Source organism: Caenorhabditis briggsae, assembly GCF_000004555.2.
Source record: "Caenorhabditis briggsae complete genome, chrV, whole genome shotgun sequence".
NCBI classification, from domain to species: domain Eukaryota; kingdom Metazoa; phylum Nematoda; class Chromadorea; order Rhabditida; family Rhabditidae; genus Caenorhabditis; species Caenorhabditis briggsae.
Genome location: NC_013488.2, coordinates 15,365,863 through 15,387,906, shown reverse-complemented (window position 1 = coordinate 15,387,906; position 22,044 = coordinate 15,365,863). Strand labels below are relative to the sequence as shown.

General features: G+C 36.4%; 8 protein-coding genes across 8 annotated transcripts in view; 2 read left to right on the top strand and 6 right to left on the bottom strand.

The window, feature by feature from the left end:
• The window catches only part of CBG04827, a gene marked incomplete at both ends in the record, with an annotated part of 2,227 nt that extends 1,735 nt beyond the window's left edge, over window positions 1-492 (bottom strand). The window contains one exon of the mRNA XM_002637956.2: window positions 295-492. Within this exon, the coding sequence (XP_002638002.2) occupies window positions 295-492 (198 nt within the window). The remainder of the gene's footprint in view (window positions 1-294) is intronic.
• Window positions 493-1,160: 668 nt separating this feature from the next.
• On the bottom strand, window positions 1,161-5,883 carry Cbr-twk-34 (the record flags this gene model as incomplete). Its single annotated transcript, XM_002637955.1, has 8 exons — window positions 1,161-1,358; window positions 1,687-1,844; window positions 1,891-1,987; window positions 2,039-2,273; window positions 2,581-2,879; window positions 3,462-4,029; window positions 4,183-4,249; window positions 5,811-5,883. 8 exons carry the CDS (start codon window positions 5,881-5,883, stop codon window positions 1,161-1,163), a joined length of 1,695 nt encoding a protein of 564 aa, XP_002638001.1.
• A 1,564-nt stretch (window positions 5,884-7,447) lies between these two features.
• Window positions 7,448-8,816, bottom strand: CBG04824 (the record flags this gene model as incomplete). Its single annotated transcript, XM_045238206.1, has 5 exons — window positions 7,448-7,624; window positions 8,071-8,394; window positions 8,441-8,568; window positions 8,615-8,690; window positions 8,736-8,816. 5 exons carry the CDS (start codon window positions 8,814-8,816, stop codon window positions 7,448-7,450), a joined length of 786 nt encoding a protein of 261 aa, XP_045092773.1.
• Window positions 8,817-10,240: 1,424 nt separating this feature from the next.
• Window positions 10,241-11,568, top strand: CBG04823 (the record flags this gene model as incomplete). The annotated part of the gene is made up of 7 exons (XM_002637953.1): window positions 10,241-10,529; window positions 10,573-10,651; window positions 10,698-10,832; window positions 10,876-11,026; window positions 11,069-11,203; window positions 11,252-11,494; window positions 11,545-11,568. The coding sequence occupies 7 exons, from the start codon at window positions 10,241-10,243 to the stop codon at window positions 11,566-11,568; spliced, it is 1,056 nt and encodes a 351-aa protein (XP_002637999.1).
• Window positions 11,569-11,734: 166 nt separating this feature from the next.
• On the bottom strand, window positions 11,735-14,385 carry CBG04822 (the record flags this gene model as incomplete). The annotated part of the gene is made up of 12 exons (XM_045238204.1): window positions 11,735-11,980; window positions 12,024-12,234; window positions 12,276-12,387; window positions 12,435-12,674; window positions 12,719-12,925; window positions 12,975-13,144; window positions 13,187-13,364; window positions 13,396-13,403; window positions 13,429-13,558; window positions 13,768-13,906; window positions 13,952-14,216; window positions 14,264-14,385. 12 exons carry the CDS (start codon window positions 14,383-14,385, stop codon window positions 11,735-11,737), a joined length of 2,028 nt encoding a protein of 675 aa, XP_045092772.1.
• A 344-nt stretch (window positions 14,386-14,729) lies between these two features.
• Window positions 14,730-15,101, bottom strand: CBG04821 (the record flags this gene model as incomplete). The annotated part of the gene is made up of 2 exons (XM_002637951.1): window positions 14,730-14,995; window positions 15,041-15,101. Coding segments are annotated over 2 exons (327 nt in total), but the record flags the coding sequence as incomplete, so codon positions are not given.
• A 165-nt stretch (window positions 15,102-15,266) lies between these two features.
• On the top strand, window positions 15,267-15,641 carry CBG04820 (the record flags this gene model as incomplete). Its single annotated transcript, XM_002637950.1, has 2 exons — window positions 15,267-15,334; window positions 15,374-15,641. 2 exons carry the CDS (start codon window positions 15,267-15,269, stop codon window positions 15,639-15,641), a joined length of 336 nt encoding a protein of 111 aa, XP_002637996.1.
• A 789-nt stretch (window positions 15,642-16,430) lies between these two features.
• Cbr-nhr-233 lies at window positions 16,431-17,842 on the bottom strand (the record flags this gene model as incomplete). The annotated part of the gene is made up of 3 exons (XM_002637949.1): window positions 16,431-16,684; window positions 16,735-17,413; window positions 17,780-17,842. 3 exons carry the CDS (start codon window positions 17,840-17,842, stop codon window positions 16,431-16,433), a joined length of 996 nt encoding a protein of 331 aa, XP_002637995.1.
• Window positions 17,843-22,044: the final 4,202 nt, after the last annotated feature.

Below are 22,044 nucleotides of genomic sequence, written 5' to 3'. Positions count from 1 at the left end.
CCGTGCCAGGGTTGCATTTTAGGCTCCGCCCACTTTCCCCGGAATTTGCGGGGTCTCCTCGAAAGGACCGTGAGGTTGTCCCATAGTTTGTTGGCGGGGGTTCAAATTCAGCTCAGATCGGAAGAAATAGTGGAATTTGGCATTTTTCAAGAAAAAAAAATACATTTTTTAAAAATAAATTTGGTGAATAGAAACAACAAAAAAGTGAAATTCGGTAGAAAACAAAGAAATTGTGGCCAGGAACAATTCCTAAATGTCTTGGGGATTCTTCTCCAATGAATCGTAGAATTTCACCTTCTCCTTGACGCATTCTTGAAGCGATGATAGATCAGCGGCTTCTGGAAGCTTCGAAGTCGGTGGGAACGTCTTCTCGACAGCAGCCGGAGCTCCGCGGGCAGCGAGAAGTTCCTCCGGGTTACGGTTTTCGAACTCCTTGGCGAGCTTCTCGAGGTCGTAATCGGCTTTGGATTCTTTGCTGTAGGTTGGGTCCATTCTGAAAATTAGGAGGACGATTAGGGATTCAATTTCTAGAAGGCGTGACTTACTTTAGAGTTCAGAATTCAGATTTCAGATTCAGAAGGTGTAGTCTTCGTCAGCGAAATTGGAAATCACAGTGAATGAATGATTGAGTAAACAAATTTGTTTACATTTTGCTGTAAATAGGTCAATTTGTAAACAAAATTGGAGCGCAAGTGCCGAATTTCAAATTGGCGGGGATCGCCAAATTTTGATTTTTGACAGAAAAAAGCTTGGTAAAATACGATTTTTGGGTGATTTCGGGTGCCCAGAAGCAAAGAATCGGTGCGAAAAATCGTTATTTTTGAAAAAACTACGAAAAAATGAAAATTTTTCAAAAAATGTGTCAAGTTGTAAACACTTGTCCGACAACCGTACACGAGGAAAAGCCGAGCGAGCAGTCTTGAATAGTTTCAGTTAGCGAGAAATTCAAATTTAGTTTCTTCCGGGTAAGAGACGCTCCCCGTCTTAATATCGTTGTTCAATCTTTTCATTGTTCAATAAAATTGAAAAAAAAAACTTTATATTTCCAAATTCGATGAGAAGAAACAACAAATATCAAAGATTCAAAGATTCAAAGATGAAATACACTTGAGATACCAGTATTATTGCGTCGGGAAATTGCTTAAAAAATTTAAAATTGGCTAAACTGCAGAATCTTGCTGATTCGGCGGCTTATTATCGATTGAAGTCGTTGTCATCTGATGATCACTTCCCATCAAATCTCCTCGTCTCAATTGAACTCTTCCAAATCCTCCTCCATAAATGTCAGTATTCGATTTCATGAAGGTAGCAATTGATCGGACAGTGAAGTTGTTCAGAACATCATTCGTATTTTCTCTCTGAAATTTTGGAAATTTGTTGCGCAAAAATTAGAAAAAAAACGCAGTAATCACTCTAATAGAAGACCACCCTTTACTTTACAGGAACCGAAATAAATTGACTCAAAGTTAAGGGGGGGGGGGTCGTTCTATCAGAGCCTACGGTACTTAAACTTTGAGCCGATTTATCTCAATTGCTGTCAAAGATATCAAAAAGGAGTCAACTGACAAAATGTTTATCACAATATCAGCGACATTTTGTTAGTTGACCACTTTTCACTATATTTTACAGAAACCGAGATATATGGGCTCAATGTTGAGTGGGTGTCTATTAGAGGAAGTACGGTACCTGGGCAGCAACATAGTCTTCTACACTCAACGCCCTTTGGATATGTGGTGGATGAGGAGCTGATGGTTGCTTCGTTGGTTTTTTCTCTTTTTCTTCTGGCATCACCTTTCCACGACGAACAATTCCATCGAGTTTGTTCTCCACAAGAGTAAGAGCACCTGAAAACCATTTTTCTCTTCAATCTCTCAGTCTCTTTCAACCAACCGAAAATTCCATTCTCCACAGCAATAAATGTGTTCCTGTTGACGACCTTGGTGAGTGCCATACCGAAGAAGAACATTATCGAGATGATAGGAGAGAACTGACATCATCATTCGCGTTACCTTTTCAATTTTTATCTCAAATTTCTTACCGTAGCATTGTTGGGCATGATATCACCCAACCCAATCGTACTCAACGAGATGAATGAGAAGTAGAAACAGAGAAATAGAGACATTCCGGTTCCTGATTCTTGGCCACTGAACTCGTCGAAAAAGTGGATGAAGATGGTGCAGAATGCTAGGTAGAGAGCAAGAAGAAGGAGACATGCTTTGATGGGGATTTTGATGATTTCGTTGACGTCCAGAGTACGGTCACCGTTTAGTTCTCTGGAAATGTATTGCATAGGTTCAAACACAAGGTTATAATTTGGTATACAGTGTTCAGCAAATAAAGACTTCCATTTTTTCGGGTGGTTGCAAGACTTCCAATACCGTAAACACTCTAGCCTAACTTTAAACTTTGAACCAGTATATATCGGCTCCTTCAAAAGATATTTAAAAAAATACTTTTGATAATATCATAAAAATTTTATCAGTTGACTATTTTTCAAATATCTTTTACAGTAAATGAGATATTCAAGCTCAAACTGCACGTACTGGACTACCTTTACTACGGGATAAGACCAGAACTAACCTCATTCTCTGTATCAACTGAGCATATAATTTTGTCAAATGCACCAAGAAGAACTGTCCCAAGTCACGAAGAGCCACCAGTGTAACTGGCACAAAAATGAATCCGTAAATACAAACTAATAGTTGTCCGAGTGTTGATTCTGGCGCAATCGACCCGTATCCAGTTGTTGTGTAAACATTCATACTGAAGAAAAATGCACTTTCGAATGTCCATTTCCAGTTGCGTCCGTGGTCTTCTAGTTTGTAGTACGTCGAACCTTTGTACTGTCCTTCTAGTTTCATCAGTGTTAAGTAGGCATCCTGGAATTAAGGATTACTGTGGGTTGTACTTGTTCACCGGAAAAGTTGAGCCGATTTATCTCGATTCTTGTGATAGATATCAAAAAAGTTGTCAACTAATTGATTGTTTGAAATAATATCTGCAACATTTTATTGGTTGATTACTTTTTGATATCTTAAACAGGAACCAAGTTATTGGCTCAAAGTTAAAAGTTATATAGCCTATCTATTAAAGCGAGCCTGTTTAAAAGAGCCCTCGATTAAAACTATGGTCTTACGGCGCCTGGTATTAAAGAAATATAGTCGAAATAAATATCATTTTGTGGATCGAATTCTACATTAAACTTGTAGATTCAAACTGAAATTCTAAATTTGAACTGACTATGCTGTGCTCTTTTTCTTCTGGCATCAGAACATCCAACAGAGCAATGCTTTCACTTTGAGCTCAATTACCTCGCTATCATAAGAGATTCCAAAAATCTGGTGACTAATAAAACTTTGTCAAAATATCGCCAATATTTTATCAGTTGACAGATTTTCGGTATCTCTCAAAGAAATTGAGAAAATTGAGCTCGAATCGCAATTATTGGAAAACAAACAAACCCTGATATAAGCTTTCATCTCTGACTCCGTCGTGTTCGTTTTTGGATCGTTCACAATCTCAGTGATATTTTCAGAAATCTTTCCAAGAAGTTCCTCGAGATTCGTCATTCGTTCCAAGGTAATCGCTCTCTCATATCTGCTCTCAACACTCCAAAACATAAATGCTCCAAAAATAGTATACGACAAAACCATCAATGCCACTATAATATGTCGAAGACCAATCTGTTTCCGATGGAATGCAAACCAATACATGGATCGATCGAAATGTCTGGGAGTTGGCAAAACTGTTTCCCCAAGTGCTCCTGGACTGCTGAGCACACTGACTGCATCTTGTTTCGGCTTGTATCTCTTTTGCAGTTGTCCGAAAGTGTCTTGATTTTTGTGAATGCCAGATACAGTATGCGCATTTCGTTCGTAGTATTTTTCAACAGCTTCTGCTTTTGAGAGACTTGTCGATGAGTTACTTCTGGCTAACGGCAAATTCTGCATCGTTGGATGAACCCGATACTTCTTTTTCTCTTCTGGGGCGGCTTTTTTGTCTTCTGGAGCAGGCTTCATTGGTTCCTTGCTGGAAATTTAGGAAAACAATGAAAAAACAACTATTGAGAAAAGTCGGAACTCTTTGAGTTATAAATCATGAGAAACTTAGGAAATTTATTTCTCAAAAATTTAGATTCTCATGTTTCATAATCTTTTTTTTTTCTCAAAAAAATTACAGTACCTCTCCGTAGAAACGCTTGGCTCTTCGTTTGGGGGTTTAACCCCACCATCATCCTCTTCGTCGATTTCTGAAAAAGTTTCAGTTTTCAAGGGACATCCATAAATGAAAGGAAATTATTTTTTTTTGCAATTTGAGAATCGATACTTTTTTGATGTATTTCCATATAATCCACCTACTGATGTTTAGAAGAAAGAACTGTGGCCTTCATATATAATCCACCTACTTCAAAAAATTCTGACATCATTTCAACGGGTTCAAAAATTAAACCACTAGCAGACTACTACTTTGCACTTGAACTACCGGAAAATCAGAACCGTCCAGTCTAAATGGATTTTTCTCGGTTCCTGTAAAAGATATCAAAAAGTGATAAACTGACAAAATATTGCTGACATTATGATAAATATTTTATCAGTTGACCGCTTTTTGATATCTTTTACAAGAATAAAGATAAATTGGTCCAAAGTTAGGGACCTCTCCTATTGGTGTTTTTTCTGCAAGTGGAGATTTTAAATAAAAAAAAACTTCAAATTGACTATTTGAAATATTTTTTGAAACTTATCAAATTGCTCTTTTTCCAACATTTTTTGAAAGGTGTGATTAGACTCATTTTATAGCTTGTAACATAAAAAATTCTAAATTTAAACTTTGATCTTGAAGCCAAAGTTTAGGCATAACATTAGATTTTCATAATTTTGAAAAATTTCTAATATGCCTTTTCAAACTCTACCAATTTTTTTTCGACATTCAATTCTTTGAATTTTTTGCCCAGAGCTTCAAAATGAGCCTAAACACGACTAGATTTTCTCAATTGAGTCTGAGTTCAGGCGTTTGCAAAATTTGAGGAGATTAAAATTACCGGAACTTTAAAATTAACCTTAAACGCTTATATTTTGTTTATCACATTCTGTAATTTTCAGCTCAATTATCTCGGTTCCTTCAATAGATATCAAAACAAATTTTAGTGATAAAATACTTATCATAATATCAGCATTATTTTATCAGTTGACAGATTTTCGATATCTCACATTGGAACCTAGATAATTGAGCTCAAATTTAAAAGTTAGGGAGCCTCTGTACTTCAGGTTTTACGGTAGTACCAGGGCTGTCGAAAATGACGGCCGGCCGAGGCCGCGGCTTTCATTTTTGGGAGCGACAACGCGGCCGAAAAGCCGGCCTCGGCCGGCCGGCTGTGCGGGGCCGAGGGAAACTTCATTTGAAATGAAAAGGGTCATTAGAACATGGAAAATCGGTTAAAAATATAATTTTTCAAAAGGGAGTAACTAACATGAAACAAAAATTATTTTTGGGACCCATGGGAACAATAGATAGACAATCGAATAGAAGTCATAATTTGTAAATTTTTAATTTTTCTACATTTTTCCATTCTTTTTCCATCATTCATATTTTCGAAATTACTTGCCAAAACTCTGCTCAAATTCAAAAATAAAAATTAATGTTTTTGTTGAAAACCCATAGTAGCGTCTTAATTTATTTGAACGACGGCCGGTCGAGGCCGCGGCCGCGGGGCCGGGGCCGTATTAAAAAAGTTTTCCAGCGCGGCCGGCCGTTTGACAGCCCTGGGTAGTACTGTGAAAATCCAATTTTTTTGAATCTCCGAAAACTCTTACCTTCCAGAAAATGACTATTTCCTGGTCCATTTCGGTTTGACATATTCCCCTTAAAAACAATTTGATCAACCATATCTACCGTATCCCTCTAATCATACCTTGTTTGTCATTTTTCAAATAAATTTTTCTTTATATTGAAAAGATAAAAATTGCTATCTTAACTGCGACTGACGACGTCGTGAGATTCTGCAGCTGTTAAAATGTTATATCACAATAAAAGAGAGAAAAAGATTGAAAAGACTGTTTGAAAAGGCGGGAAACCAAGAAGGAAAAATAACGAACCGCGCGAAAAGTGACAAAATGATATCATTTTGGGAGGGAGAGTGATAAGAAAAAGATAATCTAAGAAGACACACTTTTCATCTTTGTTCTTTTTGCCTCATAAAGTCGGATGATGGTCAGAGGGATACTAGTTGGGACTATTAAATTTTAAAGGGTACTACATGGATTTTTTTATTGGTTTCTTTTTTATCAAATGCCACAATGAATGGTGTTTTTGAAAACAAGGACTACTGTAGTTCAATTCGTCAAAAAAGTAAACTAACAGTTCGTTTGTTTGGGTCCGGTTTTCTTTAAAATCTGTTTGGTTTTTTGTTCAAACCTTTCGAAGCAATGATTCATAAGTTATGATCATAACGGACAATGGAAAAAACATATGCTTTTTTTTCTATAAATTTTGAAAAACTGAACTTTCTAAAGATGCAAAATATATCGTTTTACAATTCAGAAAAAGAATAGCGGTATTATGACAAATCGCATTAAAGAAAGCCTCTTAAAAACTTTTAGAAGATTGGCAGAAGTGTTTTTTTTTTATTTCCAGAAAACTTGAAATTCTGAAATGTACAGTTTCTGTGTGGTTTTCGTTATGTTCGAAATTTTTTCTTACGAATAAAGTGGCCTAACTTTCTGATGATTTTTCTAGGCCGCCGTAGTTGATGGTCTTTAACATGATGGCCTATTTTTTGCAAGTTGACTTTTCTAGGCCACCAACTTTATGATCTAGAAAGGGCCTCATCACCACCTGATATATTTTCAATCTCAGTTTTCTAGACCAACAAGGTAAAAGTCCTCGAAACGACCTGGTATCCCCCCGGTGTGTTTTTCATACCATTTTAACATGGTGGCCTAACTTTTGCAATTTGAGATTTCTAGGCCACCAACTTCTATGATCTAGAAATGACTTCATATTTAGCAGGTTTTTTTTCTGGACCATATAAACATGGTGGCCTAACTTTTGCAATTTCAGTTTTTCAGGCCACCAACTCTTATGAGTTTTCCAGGCCATTTTAAAGGAAACAAAAATTAGCACCAAGGTACTCAAAAATTCCATGACATTTTTAGACCCTCCCAGTCCGAATAGTTTTCAATGACATAGACGAAACATGTTTAAAACAGCCATATCTCACTACACTATCTTCCTTATCACACCGTCTCTTTTTATTGCTTCTGGTCATTCTTTGATACGTTGAATTTATGGGTTTTGATCTCTTCATGGCCCTACGAAACAGCTGATTTTTTTCTTTGTATTTCTTGGGTGAAAAATTTATAGACGAAGCATTCTTCAATTATTTACTGCACTGACGGCTGAAACTTTGATAGTCTTCATCGTCGAGTGATTCTCCGAATTCTCATTGTCCTCACATCACAAAGCAGAGCGATAGGAGCGAATGGATAACAAGAAAACGAGGGAATCGAATGGAGGATACATTGCTCATAACAACGAGATAGCCGATTTGTCCCAAATAAACGCCACACATTCCGCCGATGATCATGATAGGTTGTGGGATGTAAATGAGGATCAATGGGACTAGCGCCTGGAAAATGTAATGGAGTGGAAAAAGCCAAAAGGGACCATGTTCAGCATAGTCTAAAAATTTCAGACAATTGAAAATTTTGAGACATCTTTTTAGGACTTCAAAGTGGATTACCGTTTTTCCTCTAACCCAAACCATCAACTTTGAGCTCAATTATCTCGATTCCTATGATAGATGTTAAAAGTTGGTCAACTGATAAAATATTGGTGATATTGAGATAAATAAGTTATCAGTAGACAAATGTTTGATATCTATCATAGGAATCGAGATAATTGAGCTCAAAGTGCACGTATAGGTGGGCTTCTATTAGAGCAGATACGGTATTCACCACAGAATAAGCCAAAATATGGTAACAATTTTTCCGGTACTGTGAGACACAATGTTTCAATTAAATTCAAACAACAGAAATAATGTACTATTTTCGTTTGGTCGGTACTGTAGCCTACCTGAATCAGAATTGCACTCAAGAGTTGAAACTGCATTTCATCGAGCTTCGGAGAAATCTGAGCCATTTCGAACAACTCCATACTTCGTGGTAAGTTAGAACCCCACAAATCAGTGAGACATTGTAGAAGAAACCCTGGGCAGAACTTACTTGAAGCAAAATATTTTTTAATACCTGAAACCCAAACATCCCTAAAAGAGATCCCATCGTTCTCCATTACATCTCCCCATAATGGTAGTGACCTGATCTTTCCACGTGGCGAGTCACAATTCCGATGTACGGTTTTCCAGACAAGTCTATTCGCTCTACGAGCATTGTAGTAATGCTGAAAAAGTTTTTTGTGCGAGACGTAAAAGTTTTAAAAGTCTTACTTCAAATGTTCTGTTCTTTCGGGAACCGGACCCATGAATTGGAACATCAGAGTGGACCAAATGGCGAATGGAAGGAAACAGTAAAGAAATAAAATGATGACTCTCCAACATTGGAAGAAAGTAAGGCTCTGGAAATTCAAAATTTCTTGGAGTTTACAGTTTCCGAAGACTAACTTGCAATCGGAAACATAACGGTGAATAAAGTTGAAAGATAAGAAAGAACTAGCGATGAAGCATCGACAATAAAGAACTAAAGTTTCAAATGTTCCCTTCCAAGTAACAATCAGAAACTCACCCTGTAACAAGACTCCAAAACTGAATCTAATATCAAACATTCGGTCTTCAGAGTAGAAAACATAACTGAATCCTCGTACATCCACCAGAATACATGGTTGAATCAACCAGTCAATCAACGAAAATGTGAATGCGTAGAAGCAGGAAATCCGGAGAAAGTTTTTATAGCCTCCAAACTGTAAAAAATGAGAATAAGCAAAAAATATAGGTTATATCAGATAAAGTGGAGTGCATTTTTATCTTGTTCGAGATTGATAGTAAGAAAACTGATAAAACGACAGCTAACTCGTTTGCACCCCCGCTAAGAAAAGCCAATTGAAATCAATTTAGTAAAACAATAAGAAATTGGATTGAGACAAAATACTATAGAATATAAAAATCTTCGAATTTTGCCGAAAAATCCCTTTTTTCAGAGAGTGGGCTTTGTTTTTACAAAAATCACTAATTTCTAGCGTTTATATGCACCCAACCCACATGTCCCTGATGCATGCCTATAAAGTTTTTGTTGTCTAGAAAAATCTTATTAAACCCACACTTGTAAAATTCCGGGCCGGGCCTGAGGAAAATTTCAAGGCCCGGGCCCGGCCCGGAAGGCCCGGTAGCAAAAATTTTGTCATTTTGAACCGAATTTTGAGCCCTCAATACAAGTTCTGAATTTTTTTTGTACTTTTTGGATTGTTTGTCTGTTTGATCAAAAAATATTTTAAAAACTCGAAAAAAATTTTTTGATCGGAAAAAATCACATAAGGGTCCCCCCTTATGTGTTTTTTGAAATTTTCAAAACTTGTGGAATGACAGGCCCGCCGGGCCGGGCCTCCTAAATTCGGGAAAAAGCCCGGACCGGCCCGGCCCGTTACAAGTATGATTAAACCCATTGTCAATACTTCCCTCTACATGAACCTTTTCCACTGGGAGCCCCCCATACATATTAGCTCCTTATTTCCTTATTTCGAATCTAGACATCCACTTTTTTGGCTCATTTTCTAACAAGTTTCCAGCCTTCTGTTCGATTGATCTTTGGATATGTGTCTCCTGCTATCATGATTCTTGGTAGAATGAGTGAAATTTATGTGTGACATCTCCATATATCATCCAAATGACTCTTTGGTTTTCTTCTCCTCCATTCGTTGTTATGCTCCGCGCTATGATGTGAAGGAGTTACGGTATCTGCAAATTGTACTGCTCCTAGATCGCCAACAAATATTGAGGTTTCGGTAAGAAAACTTGGAAAAAATACGACGACTTGAACTTTTGCAATTTTTCAGCCAATTTGAGAGTGGATTCCATTTTTATCTTCCCCTTACATAGATCACTATTTTCTTGCGTTTAAATACACCCATCTCACACGTCTCTAGAGTATGTCGATACGATTGTCTAGGAACATCTCATTAAACCCAGTCAATATTTCTCTATAAGATTTCGGTAAGAAAACTTGGACCTCTTCTGGGAAACCCACTAAACATCCAACCACTTTTTATTATTGACCACTTCACAATTCTACCAAAAATGCATTCGGCACTCTCTAATATCACCCACATTTTTGGATGGTTCTCTTTTTTCACTGCCCTCTGGTCCACAGTCACTCTCTTCATTTTGGTTGAAAGAAAGTCTCCAGAAGCATTTAGTGGATATAAGAACTTTCTCAGAATCTACTGTTTCTACGCATTCATCTTCTCTATCATTGACTGGTTAGCCCAACCTAGTGCCTTGGTGGATATTCATGGTTTTGGTTATGTATTTTATTCTGAGAACAGACTTTTCGATTTGGGAGTCTATGCTGGTCATTTTGTATTAAGTAAGTTTATTTATGTAGAGTTTTCACAACACCGGAACTTCAGTAGCGTACTGTGGATGCTTCATTGCCAGCTCCTCATTCCTATCTCTCAATTTCATCTATCGGTATGTCTCCATTTGCAAGTAAGAGGCAAACTTCGCTATAACTGTTTAGGGCCCTTGTTTACAGACCCCGTCACTTAATCTACTTCAAAGGATGGCGAGTCATCCTTCTTTTTCTCTATTGTGCGGTTCCATTTGGAATCTGGTCCCTTTTGGTTTACACCATAATGGGACCAACTCCAGAGAGAGCCGCCCACTTAAAGTAAGTCCATGATACCGTAACCATGATTAAGAACAACATTTAGTTTGACCACTATCCTTGTGGAAGATGTTGATCTCACTGGAAAACCCTACGTAGCAGTTCTATGTCGCCACGTGGCAAACTACAGTTACCATAAATACGGAGAAATAGAATGGGGAACCATGGTAGCATTTTTAGGACTTTTTGGGTTCCAGGTACCACACACTTTATTCTCAAAAATTACTTTTGCAGTTCAGGGTTTTTTCTACACGGTATCTCTGGTCTGTGGATTTCTGACTTACAATGATACGCTGAATTTGTTCAAAAAGGCGCAAATGTCAAAAGAACTTTACAAGATGCAAATGCAATTATTGAGAGCTATCGTTATTCAGGTATCCAATATTTTATCAATGGAGCGCTTTTTTTAAACAAGTTTCCAGGCGTCCGTTCCATTGATCCTTGTATATATCCCTCCTGCTATCATGATTCTTGGTGGAATGAGTGGAATTTATGTGGGACAAATTGGTTATTTCGTTGTGATGAGCATCTCCATTTATCCTCCAATTGATTCTCTTGTTTTCTTGTTCTCCATCCATTGCTACCGTTCTGCACTATGCTGTGAAGAGGTTACGGTATTTGCGAATAGTACTGTTCCTAGATCGCCATCAAATAATAAGGTTTCGGTTAGAAATCTTGGAAAAATTCGACAAATTGAAAGTTTGCAATTTTTCAGCCAGTAGAATTGGAGAATCTCTAAAAATTCTGCGATTGTTTTTGAAGGTTTTATTCTTCAAATATCGTTTCACTTTCCAAAAAAATGATTTTTTGAAAATAATAAAATGAAAAATTGAAATGTAATACATAGTTGATAAAAAAACAACAAATTCTTTATTCAAGACATATGTACAAAAATTTAAAAAACTTCACAATATCCTTCTACAAACATCGGTCCAAACATTTCGTATATGTTCTAATCCTCGAGGTGTCAAATGAGTTGAAGTACTCAAATAGGACCTTCCAATCTCGTCGTAAAACCGAAAAGTTCCAGAAGTCGAATTCCAGAAAATCGGGTCATAATCTACGAGAACACATGTCGGACCACAATCTTTGGCGATTTTGGCATATCTCTGACGCGCTGTTTGGTACAAGGTTTGGTTGACAAGAAAATTCTGGAATAATTTTTGAATTATACGTTTTCACTCAATCACTAACGTCAATTTGTTCCATCGGAACTTTTTCCTTCAGCATTGGTACGATTTTTTCAATATATTCTACGTTTGGTCGTGGCATCGCATCCAAAATGTAAAGTCTTCGAGATATATTTGGTATAAATTTTAGCATTTGCTCTTTCATAGTTTCATAAATTGTGTCATTGTCGGAAACTGTGACATTCGGTGGAAACGGATCGCCAATAGTGACGAATCTAAAAAAGAAATATAATTATGAAACATTTTCTAAGAGCACCTTGTGAACATAAAAACAAAATCTGGCTTTTCCTGACGTATTCGTTCCTCAAAGTTGGTAAAATTAGAGCGACAAGCTCTTGATAAACGAGTAGGGTAGAGAGGCTCGCAAGCTGAAAAAATATTTTTTTTTTTGTTTTAATTTTAAAAAATCACGAACCCGAAGCAGCGCCTTGCAGAATGCTCTTAGCAATATGACCACATTCTTGATAGAAGACGTTAGCATGATTTGCTGTCCAACTATTTCCAATAATCATCACTTTATATGTTCCGGATAACCCGTCAGTTTTATGATGGCACCATCCAAATGGTCCGTAAGGAGATTCATACCGACAAGTCGGGACCATCAAGTTAAGATAGTCTTTTACATTCCAAAAGTGGTTTAAACGAGCAGCATCATCTGGATAATCAACCAAGTTGTTATGAAACTTCCAAAGATTTTACCTAACGTTAAATTTCCATGATCCAATTGTTCCATCATCGGCTGATCATAAACTAGCTTTTCTTTATTGATCAGAGCTACATTCAATATCAGAAAAATCAGAGTAATCACTCCTATGGTTGTAGAGCACTGCTTTAGGTACCATTTTTCAACTGTTTCATGAATGAAAATGGAAAAAAAAACAGAAGCAGCGAGAAGGATTAGCAGTGCTGCATGAAATTTCAGATTATACAAATTTTAAAATGTCAAAACAATTACTGTGTTGATCTTTTGTTGTAGCTAACTTCCAGTATGCATAAATGGGCCAATGCACTAGATAAAATAAATATGAAATATCTCCAAAGTAAGTTAATATGGGATTTGACAAAATTCTTTGATCAGCTTTCGAAATTGATATGAGCAATCCTGTGGCAATTGTGATGATCAGTCTGAAAACCATAATTTCGATTGGTTGAAGGTTAAAATATTACCGTAGGATTCTAGAATCCAAGACAATTGGATAGAATAATAGAATTAATAAACTAAAAATAAGAAAAATGCAAAAATAATTTAGAAATGTATCAATTTTTTTGTTGGGTTTAATAACAGAGTCATTGTCATCAGAATCCATAAGTAGTTTCTCAAATTCCGGATCTTCAGAAGTGGAAGCTTCAACGTTGGTACAATTGATTATTGAAACCAAGAATCCTGAAGTTTCAAGATATGTACATACAATTCGATATCATAAAACGTTAAGAACCAATCAGAAACTGCCAAATCCTTGCAAAAACACTCATGAATGATGTAGTCGGTGATGAATAAAAATGATGAAAATATGAGCAACTTCCTGAAAAATCGAAAGTCTTGAATCATAATCTACAGTGCTTTTTGAGCTCAATTATCTCGGTTCTGATGAAAGATATCAAAAATTTGTAAACTGATAAATTATTTATCATAATATCATTAATTTTTTATCAGTTGACAGATTTTTGATATCTCTTATAGAAAGCGAAATAATTGAGCTCAAAGTGAACATATAGTGGGGTTCTGAAGCAAATAAGGGGTAGCTAACCTATTAAAATATAATAGAGAATCTGAAACCTCCTTGACAATTTCTCTCCGATCAGATATATCAAAGGTATCATTAAATAAAACTGAACCTCTACAGACAACGACCACGTATGGGTGAATATATCAATTGCAACTGAAAGCTGAAAATCAAAATTTTCAAAAAACCCAAAAATTTTCAAAGCTACCATTTGAAAATAATCATCCTCTAGAGATTTCGGTTGATTTGACACAAAAACCAGTGCTCTTGCCCCAGAATTTTGATTTGTAGCCCAAGATGTTTCGGGGAAAATTGCATACAGACTTATCAATGATAAGAAAATGATAAGAAAATATGAAGGGATTATCCGTTTCATTCGTTTTGAGTAGAACAATACAATCAGAGAACATGGGTGTGTAGGGTCTGATTTTTGGAGCAACATGCACATTAAGTAGCCGGAGAGGACAAAAAATCTGGAATATTCGCTATCAAATTTTCAGTAATTTCTCGAAAATCTTACTGATCAACACCCAAGTATCCATTTGGACAGTACTCGGGAAAAAAGTGAAAACCCACTACAGAAATAATAGCGATTCCTCGAATACCTTGAAGACCTGCTCGTTTTTGAGAAATTGGTTTCATTTTTTTTGAGTAGGATTTAGGAAAATTTAGGATGTATTTTAAAATGGAAGAGAGACCCAAAGAGCTGAACAAACGGATTCTGGTATTTTTGGATCCTCGTCGGTCAACAAAATTATGCAAAGTAGAGGACCGTTTTCTCTTGACAAACATTGTTTTTATTTCCATACCAGAGAATACTGAAAAAGGCTCTTTTGAAATTAGGGGCTGTACTGATAATAGGTCGAGTGATAAGAGTTAAAAAAAATTGTTGATAGCATTAAAATTTTTGGTGCGATTTTTTTTGAAGCGATAAACTGAAAACCAAAATGGTTCGAAAAGATTTATTCCACATTAAAATGTTTCAATCAAATTGCAGCTGCCATTCTAGCTTCGAAGTCTGCCTTCTTCTCTTTAAAGAGCTTCTTCAAAGCAGCTTGATCTTCGGAAGATTGAGTTTGTATGAATTCTCCAACCTTTTCCATAAACTGTTCGAATAGAGTTGCCTTGGTTTCATGATCCATTTGTTGACCTAGTGCTGGCTTGTTGGCAGCGTAAAAGTCTTTCGCAATTACTGAAATTCCATCAACGGAAGACTCGGAGATTCCAGCAGACAGAAGATCGGACTTGATGTCAGCAACAATTTAATGGAAAATGAAAAATTCATAATTTCACTTACGGAATTGAGCAGTGAAAACAGCCACAGCAAGAATGGAGAGAGCGATGAAGATTTTGAACGTTTTGAGAGAAGAACTCGATGATTGGGTTTTTGGATTTGTTGATCCTTTTATACCATTTCATGTACATCCTCACAAACCAGTAACCCATTCTGTGATTTGTCGATCACAGTTTGAAAGTTCATTTTATGTTTTTTTCAAAAAAAGTCGTCGAGTTCTTCTCTCAAAATGTTCAAGATCATCATCGCCCTCTCCGTTACACTAACTATAGCTGTTTTCGCTGCCCAATTCCGTTAGTGAAATTTGAATGTATATTTATCATCAAAATATTCTAGTTACATCAAGTCCGATCTTCTGTCTGCTGGAATCTCCGAGCCTTCTATTGATAGAATTTCGATTATTGAAAAAGACTTTTACACTGACAACAAGCCAGCTCTAGGTCAACAAAAGGATCATGAAACCATGGCAACTCCATTCAAACAGTTTATGGAAAAGGTTGGAGAATTCATGCAAACTCAATTTTCTGAAGATCAAAAAACTTTAAGGAAGTGTTTTGAAGAGAAGAAGGCCGACATTGAAGCCAGAATGGCAGCTGCAAATTGAAACAATTTTTTCATTGAATAAACATTTATGAAGAATTCTGATTTTAAGTTCAGACTAGAGTAATACTCGACTTGTTCGCTATAATTTTTGTCTGCTTCTCATGAATCTTTAATTTACTTTCCCATTAACTAGAGAAAATAGTCAAAACTGGGCCAAAATAAATCAATTTTGAGATACGGTATCGAAATCCCATGCTATTATTCAAAAAAAAGTTTAGCTCCTTCACTGCTGGACCATAGATGTGCCTTTAGATGGAGTTTCGGCAGCAACGCGCATCGCTGTCAGACTAAAGTGATACTCGGCGTGTTGATGTACAGGATGGCGCATAATTAACCGGACTCAAGTTTGTACTAGGATGACATTTGAGTAAAGCGTTGTACTGTGCTCAAATTTGGAGTGCTAAAGCTCAAATAATCCATCAGTAAACTGACCGAGTTACAAATAATTTGATCATTTTGAGATGAGTTATCGCTTGACAAAGTTGCTCCAGACTATGAAAATCACAATGGTGGGCAAGAAACATTATGCCAATTATCTTTGGACAATCAGAACAATACCTAGATTTGAAGAAACGCTTTGAAAATTTCCGTAGCTGTGAATCAAACGTAAAACTTAAAATTTCTTAAAATTTTCGTGCTTACAAGTTAATTATGTCTAAAGAGACACAAGTTTTTTTGCCATAAGGATTGGTGCAATTCTAAGATTCTAGAACAGCTATCTTCAAAAGCTTCTTTGACACAACCAGATTTGAAGAACTACTGTGAAATACTTTATTTCATGAAAAGCAACTCAAAGCAAATTAATGCCCTCTCTAACAATTGACGGAATAGAATAATCGAGTCCATGCAATTGTAAAATCACATAATAATTATTCACATCTTCTGAATGTTTTCCAACAACACTTATGACCGATAACAACTCGGTGTATCTGATGGGACCACACTTTTCATATTTTTGCAAGCAATAGTGGAAAAGAGCGCTACTATAAACATTCTGATAGGTGGAAACCAAAATCTGTCCAGTTTCCGATAGATTCGGTAAAGCTGAAAAAATGGATAGTGTTAAAGGTTACGGTATCTGGCTATCAGTTCACCTGGATTGCAAAATATCAATACAAGAAGCAACAAAAATTCTTCTTTGTTAATTTTCAAATCGATAAATTTAGAAATCAATCTTCGCCTTATACAATTCCCAACTTCCTCTAATCTTGAATTCTCAAATTCATGAGGCAGAACATCCGAGCCATCAGGAAATGATAAAACCTCTTGATTTGAAGAATATACTCGAAAAGCTGCACAAAAACTAGACACATTCATGAACGAAGATTTTGTTAAGATCAACTGATCTTCTGGTTTTGCCAAATAGAGGAATGCAAACATTTTCATGAACTCAATTGTGGCTAGAGCACTCATATAAATCCACGATGTGAAATTCATTTGTGATCCTGGATCTCTTTCAGTATAAATGACTCTTTTAAAGAATAATACAGTAGCTACATTTAGATCCGGATCGATTGGATAGTAGTTACAGAGAATTTGATATCGATAGGAATCTAATTTTGACAGCTTTTCAAACAATTCGTTCAAAGGAGGTTTGGGGATTAATGGTTCCAAAGTCATTCCGGATTGGAGGCATTTGTGGAATCGACAGAATTGACAGCCGGCTAAAGTGTCCGAAGAACATTCTCCATTTCCTGACACACAGGGTTTCAGTGGGGACTCTTTGACGACATGGCGCCGGAAGAACATTTTACATGCGTTGCAGCAATCAACCTGGAACAAATAAAAATCCATAAAACCTGTATTAGAAGGGCCCTTCAAAAGGGGCGCATAATTCGGAGGGTACAACGATTCGGGGGTACAAAAATTGTCGTTTTTCAGACATTTTGTACCCCGAATTGAGGACCCCATGACCCCAAAATTTTTCCACCGTCCGAATCACGTGCCTTCCAAGAAGGGCTTGGAAAAAAAAGAAGGACCCTCTGGAGGTACTTCGGAACAATAGAAGGGCCAGCCCTTCTAATACAGGTTTTGAGGTACTTAAAAAGATGAAACTAACACGGTATAATCTTAAACCGTTCTAGTGTCTATATGAAAATCATCCTAGTCGTCATCAGATATCGTATCATTAAAACTTACCCCATAACTGAAATCACTAGTGAGCCGCTGGCAAATGACACAGTTCCGAGCAACGTGGACCATTATTAGTTGGTTTGCGTTCTCCGTGTTATCTCCTGTTAATTTTTATACCCAGCCGCTTACCGTAACCCCAAAGTCAAAACATCTGCATTTCACTTCCCCTCCCACATTCCTTAGTCTCCCTTATTTTCTAATGGGTGTTTTATTTTGTGTTTAGACATTTTCTATGACTCCTTCACGTCACAAACTCCACCCCTAACTGGAGGGAAAAATACAAAGAGGAACTTCACCTGGAAAAATAACAAATTGGTATCGAAAATGATTTTTAAATGTAGATTAGTCTGAAGAAATGCGGAGGAAAAACAAGATTTCGGTACAAAGAATGTCGATGAGTCAAACGCAAAATTGTCGATGTCACGGTCCGCCATTTCGGGGTGGACCCGCCTGGGTCGTACTGGGTCTCTTGTTCCACGGATGCCAAAAGCAGTGGTACTGTCATTGGGCAGAAATGTCCACCGGATTCTTGTGGGCTCATGTAAGGACCACTGCCGAGCTCAGCAGGACAACGGACTGTCTACGCAGGCCGACAGCAGGACAACGGACTGTCTACGCAGACCGGCGCGCTATCAGTAGGTCACACTTTCCATTTGCTTTATAAATTGCAAAGATAAGACCTCTGAGTGCACCGAAAAAAATAAAGAAGATAAGGGGGTGATGTAAATGATGTTGTATGTATACAGCATTCCTGAAAACCATAAAAAGTCAAAATTTTTGGAGAAATTGAGAATTCTCAAACTTCTCAAACTTCTCAAACATTCTCAAACTCGCCAAGCTCAAAGTTCAGTTTTTTTCAAAGTTACAAGCAATAAAATGGGCTAGCACTTTTTTGTTTGTTTCGACTGTAACTTTGTTTAAAGACAAGATACAGTTTTCCAAACAGTTACATTTCGTAGTAGTTGGCAATTTCTATCCTGTCTATTATAGGTGTTCCAAAAAATTAATTATGAAAGATGATATGGTACAAGGCCCCCGTTTTTTTTTTGCAAAATCCCGGTTTACAAGTATCCTCCGCTGTGAAAAATGCCAAGTTCTTTGAGGGAAAAATTTATTGAAAATTGTGAGGTTACAATTCGAAAAAATGGAAGTTTAGAAATTCAGTTTTTTCACGAATTCTTAATTCGAAAGGATTTCGGCAATTCCAGAATTCAATGATTTGGAAATTAAGCTATTCAGAAATTGGAAAGCTTGAAAAGTCAGAAATTAAGAAACCCGGGAATCCCAAAATTGAGTCATTCGGAAGTTCATAATGATACGATTAGCCAATTAAAAAAAATCAGAAATCCGAAACTAATTTTAAAATCCAAGAAAGTGTTTCAAATTGCCGAAATTCGGAGTATAATAAAGTTCGATTTTCAGAGTTTGAGAAGTTGAGAAATTGAGAATTTCTCGAAATTTCCGAAATTTAGAAATTGAGGGTTTGGGATATTTGAATTTTCGAAAATTTTTTATTGCGTAATTCCAGTGGTTGGGAAATGCGAAAATCCAAATTTTTAGATCATTTCAAAATACCGATAAATCCGAATCCTAGAAGTTCGATAAGAGTTTTCGTAGATAACCTATTTATTTTACTGTTCGTCGCTCCGCTCCTTACTATTCTTTTGATGGTCACGTCAATTTATATTTCATTTTCAATCTTTTCAAAATTGTGCGGACAGACTGACGAACAGAGAAAGAGACGCAACTTCATTTATTTATTATACGAGTGATTATCTCTATTCCTATGAGAGATATGAAAAATTCGTCAACTGATAAAATATAGTTGCTATTATGTTAAATAATTCATGTGTTGACAAGCTTTTATATATCTTTCATGGGAATCGAGATGATTGAGCTAAAAATTGACTCGAACATGCTTTCCGCGGGGAAAAAAACTAATAAACTTCGAAATTTGAGTGTTCAGATTTCAGCTCAATCGATTGACCTTGAGTGGGTAAAAGGTTGTGAGATAGCTCAATTGGTCTCAAGCTTATGGTCATAGACAACTCAAAATATGGCTGAAAAGTGTGGGATTTTTGATACCCTGCACGGCATTGAAAATTATTTCAGGCCTGACCAAAGCCCGGTCCCAGGCCTTAATTTCACCAGCGTAGAAAAAAGATTTCATATGTTATTCTGGTACAAATGAAATCCGAGCAATGGAAGAGGAACGCCGGTGGCTGTGCCCGAAGTTCCCACGACAACAACTACCGTAATCCAGTAATACTTTTATTTTCCGTGTTTATTTTCTCGTTTTTCACTGCTTTTCGCCGATTTTTCTGTTATCTTTTCCCACAAAAGTCGAAATACAAATTTTCAGAACTGAAAAAATGACTGAGCACGCACGAAAACTAGACAATGAATCCGGCATAAAATATTTTTAGGTTGGCCATGGCCACCAGCTTTTCTCATCTACATCTTCGGTTTTTTAAACTAGAATAATAATTTGAGAAATAGAAATATCTTTTTGACTAAAATAAAGATCTTTAAAAGAGAAAGTGGACTTTCTTTGTGTGTTTGATTTCAAAGTGTTTCAATGATCCACATCAAATGTTTTAAGCAGATGTTTTTGACCTCGTAATTTTGATGACAGATAAATTTGAAATTTGAATTCAGAGCAAAATAGACTGATGTTTCATCTCCAAAAGTAGTTTTCATAATATTCTAAAAATAGATTGCTACCAAATTGATTCAATTTTATTTCATTGATCTTCAAAGCCATCAGCTGTCCGACCTACCCATTATGCTTGTCAGAAATTCCTAGACACTTTCAAACAACTTCCTTCCCGTCTATTTTTCGATTATCGAAAATATTTTTTCATGTGAGGCTAGTCACAAAAATAATTACTACAGACTACTACCGATTTTATTACTACTCGTCATTCAGACCTTCACCGGGTTAGAGGATTTCAGACGTCTTCTGACATGTGTTTTGTCACCAATTGTGGATTATGGTATAACCACAATACAAAGATTATTCTAGATATTAATTATAGCTCAATAAGTCTATAAACATGTTTGTTCAAATTTTCATTTATAGGCTGATATTTAAAAGCCTTGTAAATAGGAAATCTAGGACGAAAATAGACATCCATAGGCGATCGAAAAGCAAAGAAGACAGGTTATATTGCAGATTTTTTTTATACTGCAATGAAATAAAAATTGCCGGGAGTAGACCATCTATTTCTCTGGGAAGTATATTGGAGTTGAACTGTGGTGCTGTCACAGATAGATCAAACGCCTGAAAAACCTGAAGCAAAGTTTTTTTTTTGATAATAACCAAGCTACAAATAGACACAACAAATTTTTCGTAGGCACATTTTGGATCAGTTTTTGACTATAAAGTTTAGGGTCTAAACAAGCTTCTGATCTTTTGATACTTCATATTTTTAAACGTCGTTTTCAGCTATAAATAATTCAAAATTCAGACATCACTATTACTGAAAACCTATGCATAGCACAACTGAAGTTTTCAAATTTGCATTTATCAAAGTCATGAACACAGATACTGTAACATTTCTAGCATAAAACCAATCAAATCGGCAACATTGACAGACATTTTTTTGATTTCTATAAAAGATACAGTACCGGTCAATAAGATAAAAAAGACTTTCCAGTTGATTTCCGGTCATTTTATTTTCCGGACCATATTCGGGAGTCCGGAGCTCGGCTATCAGAATTCCTATCATTTTGAAAGCTTCGCAGGGTGTAAAATAGACCTACTAGATTGAAAACTTAGCATTCACAGAATGTTTTCAATATTCCTAGTTTTTCAGCTATTTGCCGATTTATGAAAGACATCTGTTTTTGTGTTTTCTGTACAAAAAAATGCCAAAAAGGGGTGTCCCACAGAAATTGGCAAATAGCTGAAAACGTAGGAATTTTCAAGAAATACTGCGAATGCAAAGTTTCTAATCTAGGCCTGTTTTATCACCTTCAAAATTTTCGAAGTGATCGAAAACTTGACAACAGAACTCCAGACTTTTGAAAATTGCCGAAAATCAACTTAAAGGGGGGACTCCGGTCAATTTTTTTATTGCATCAAAATGTGTTAAAATTCATCTATTTTCAGAATATTATTGCGAAAAAATTCGAAAAAAATCCGAAATCCCCAAAAAACGCCGTTGAAAAGGAAAAAAATTCAAAAAAAGGTGCCGCCGAGGGACGAGGATTTTCAGTGAGACCCCTAGGCCACGCGACCGGCGCGACTTTCTTACCGTACAAATTTT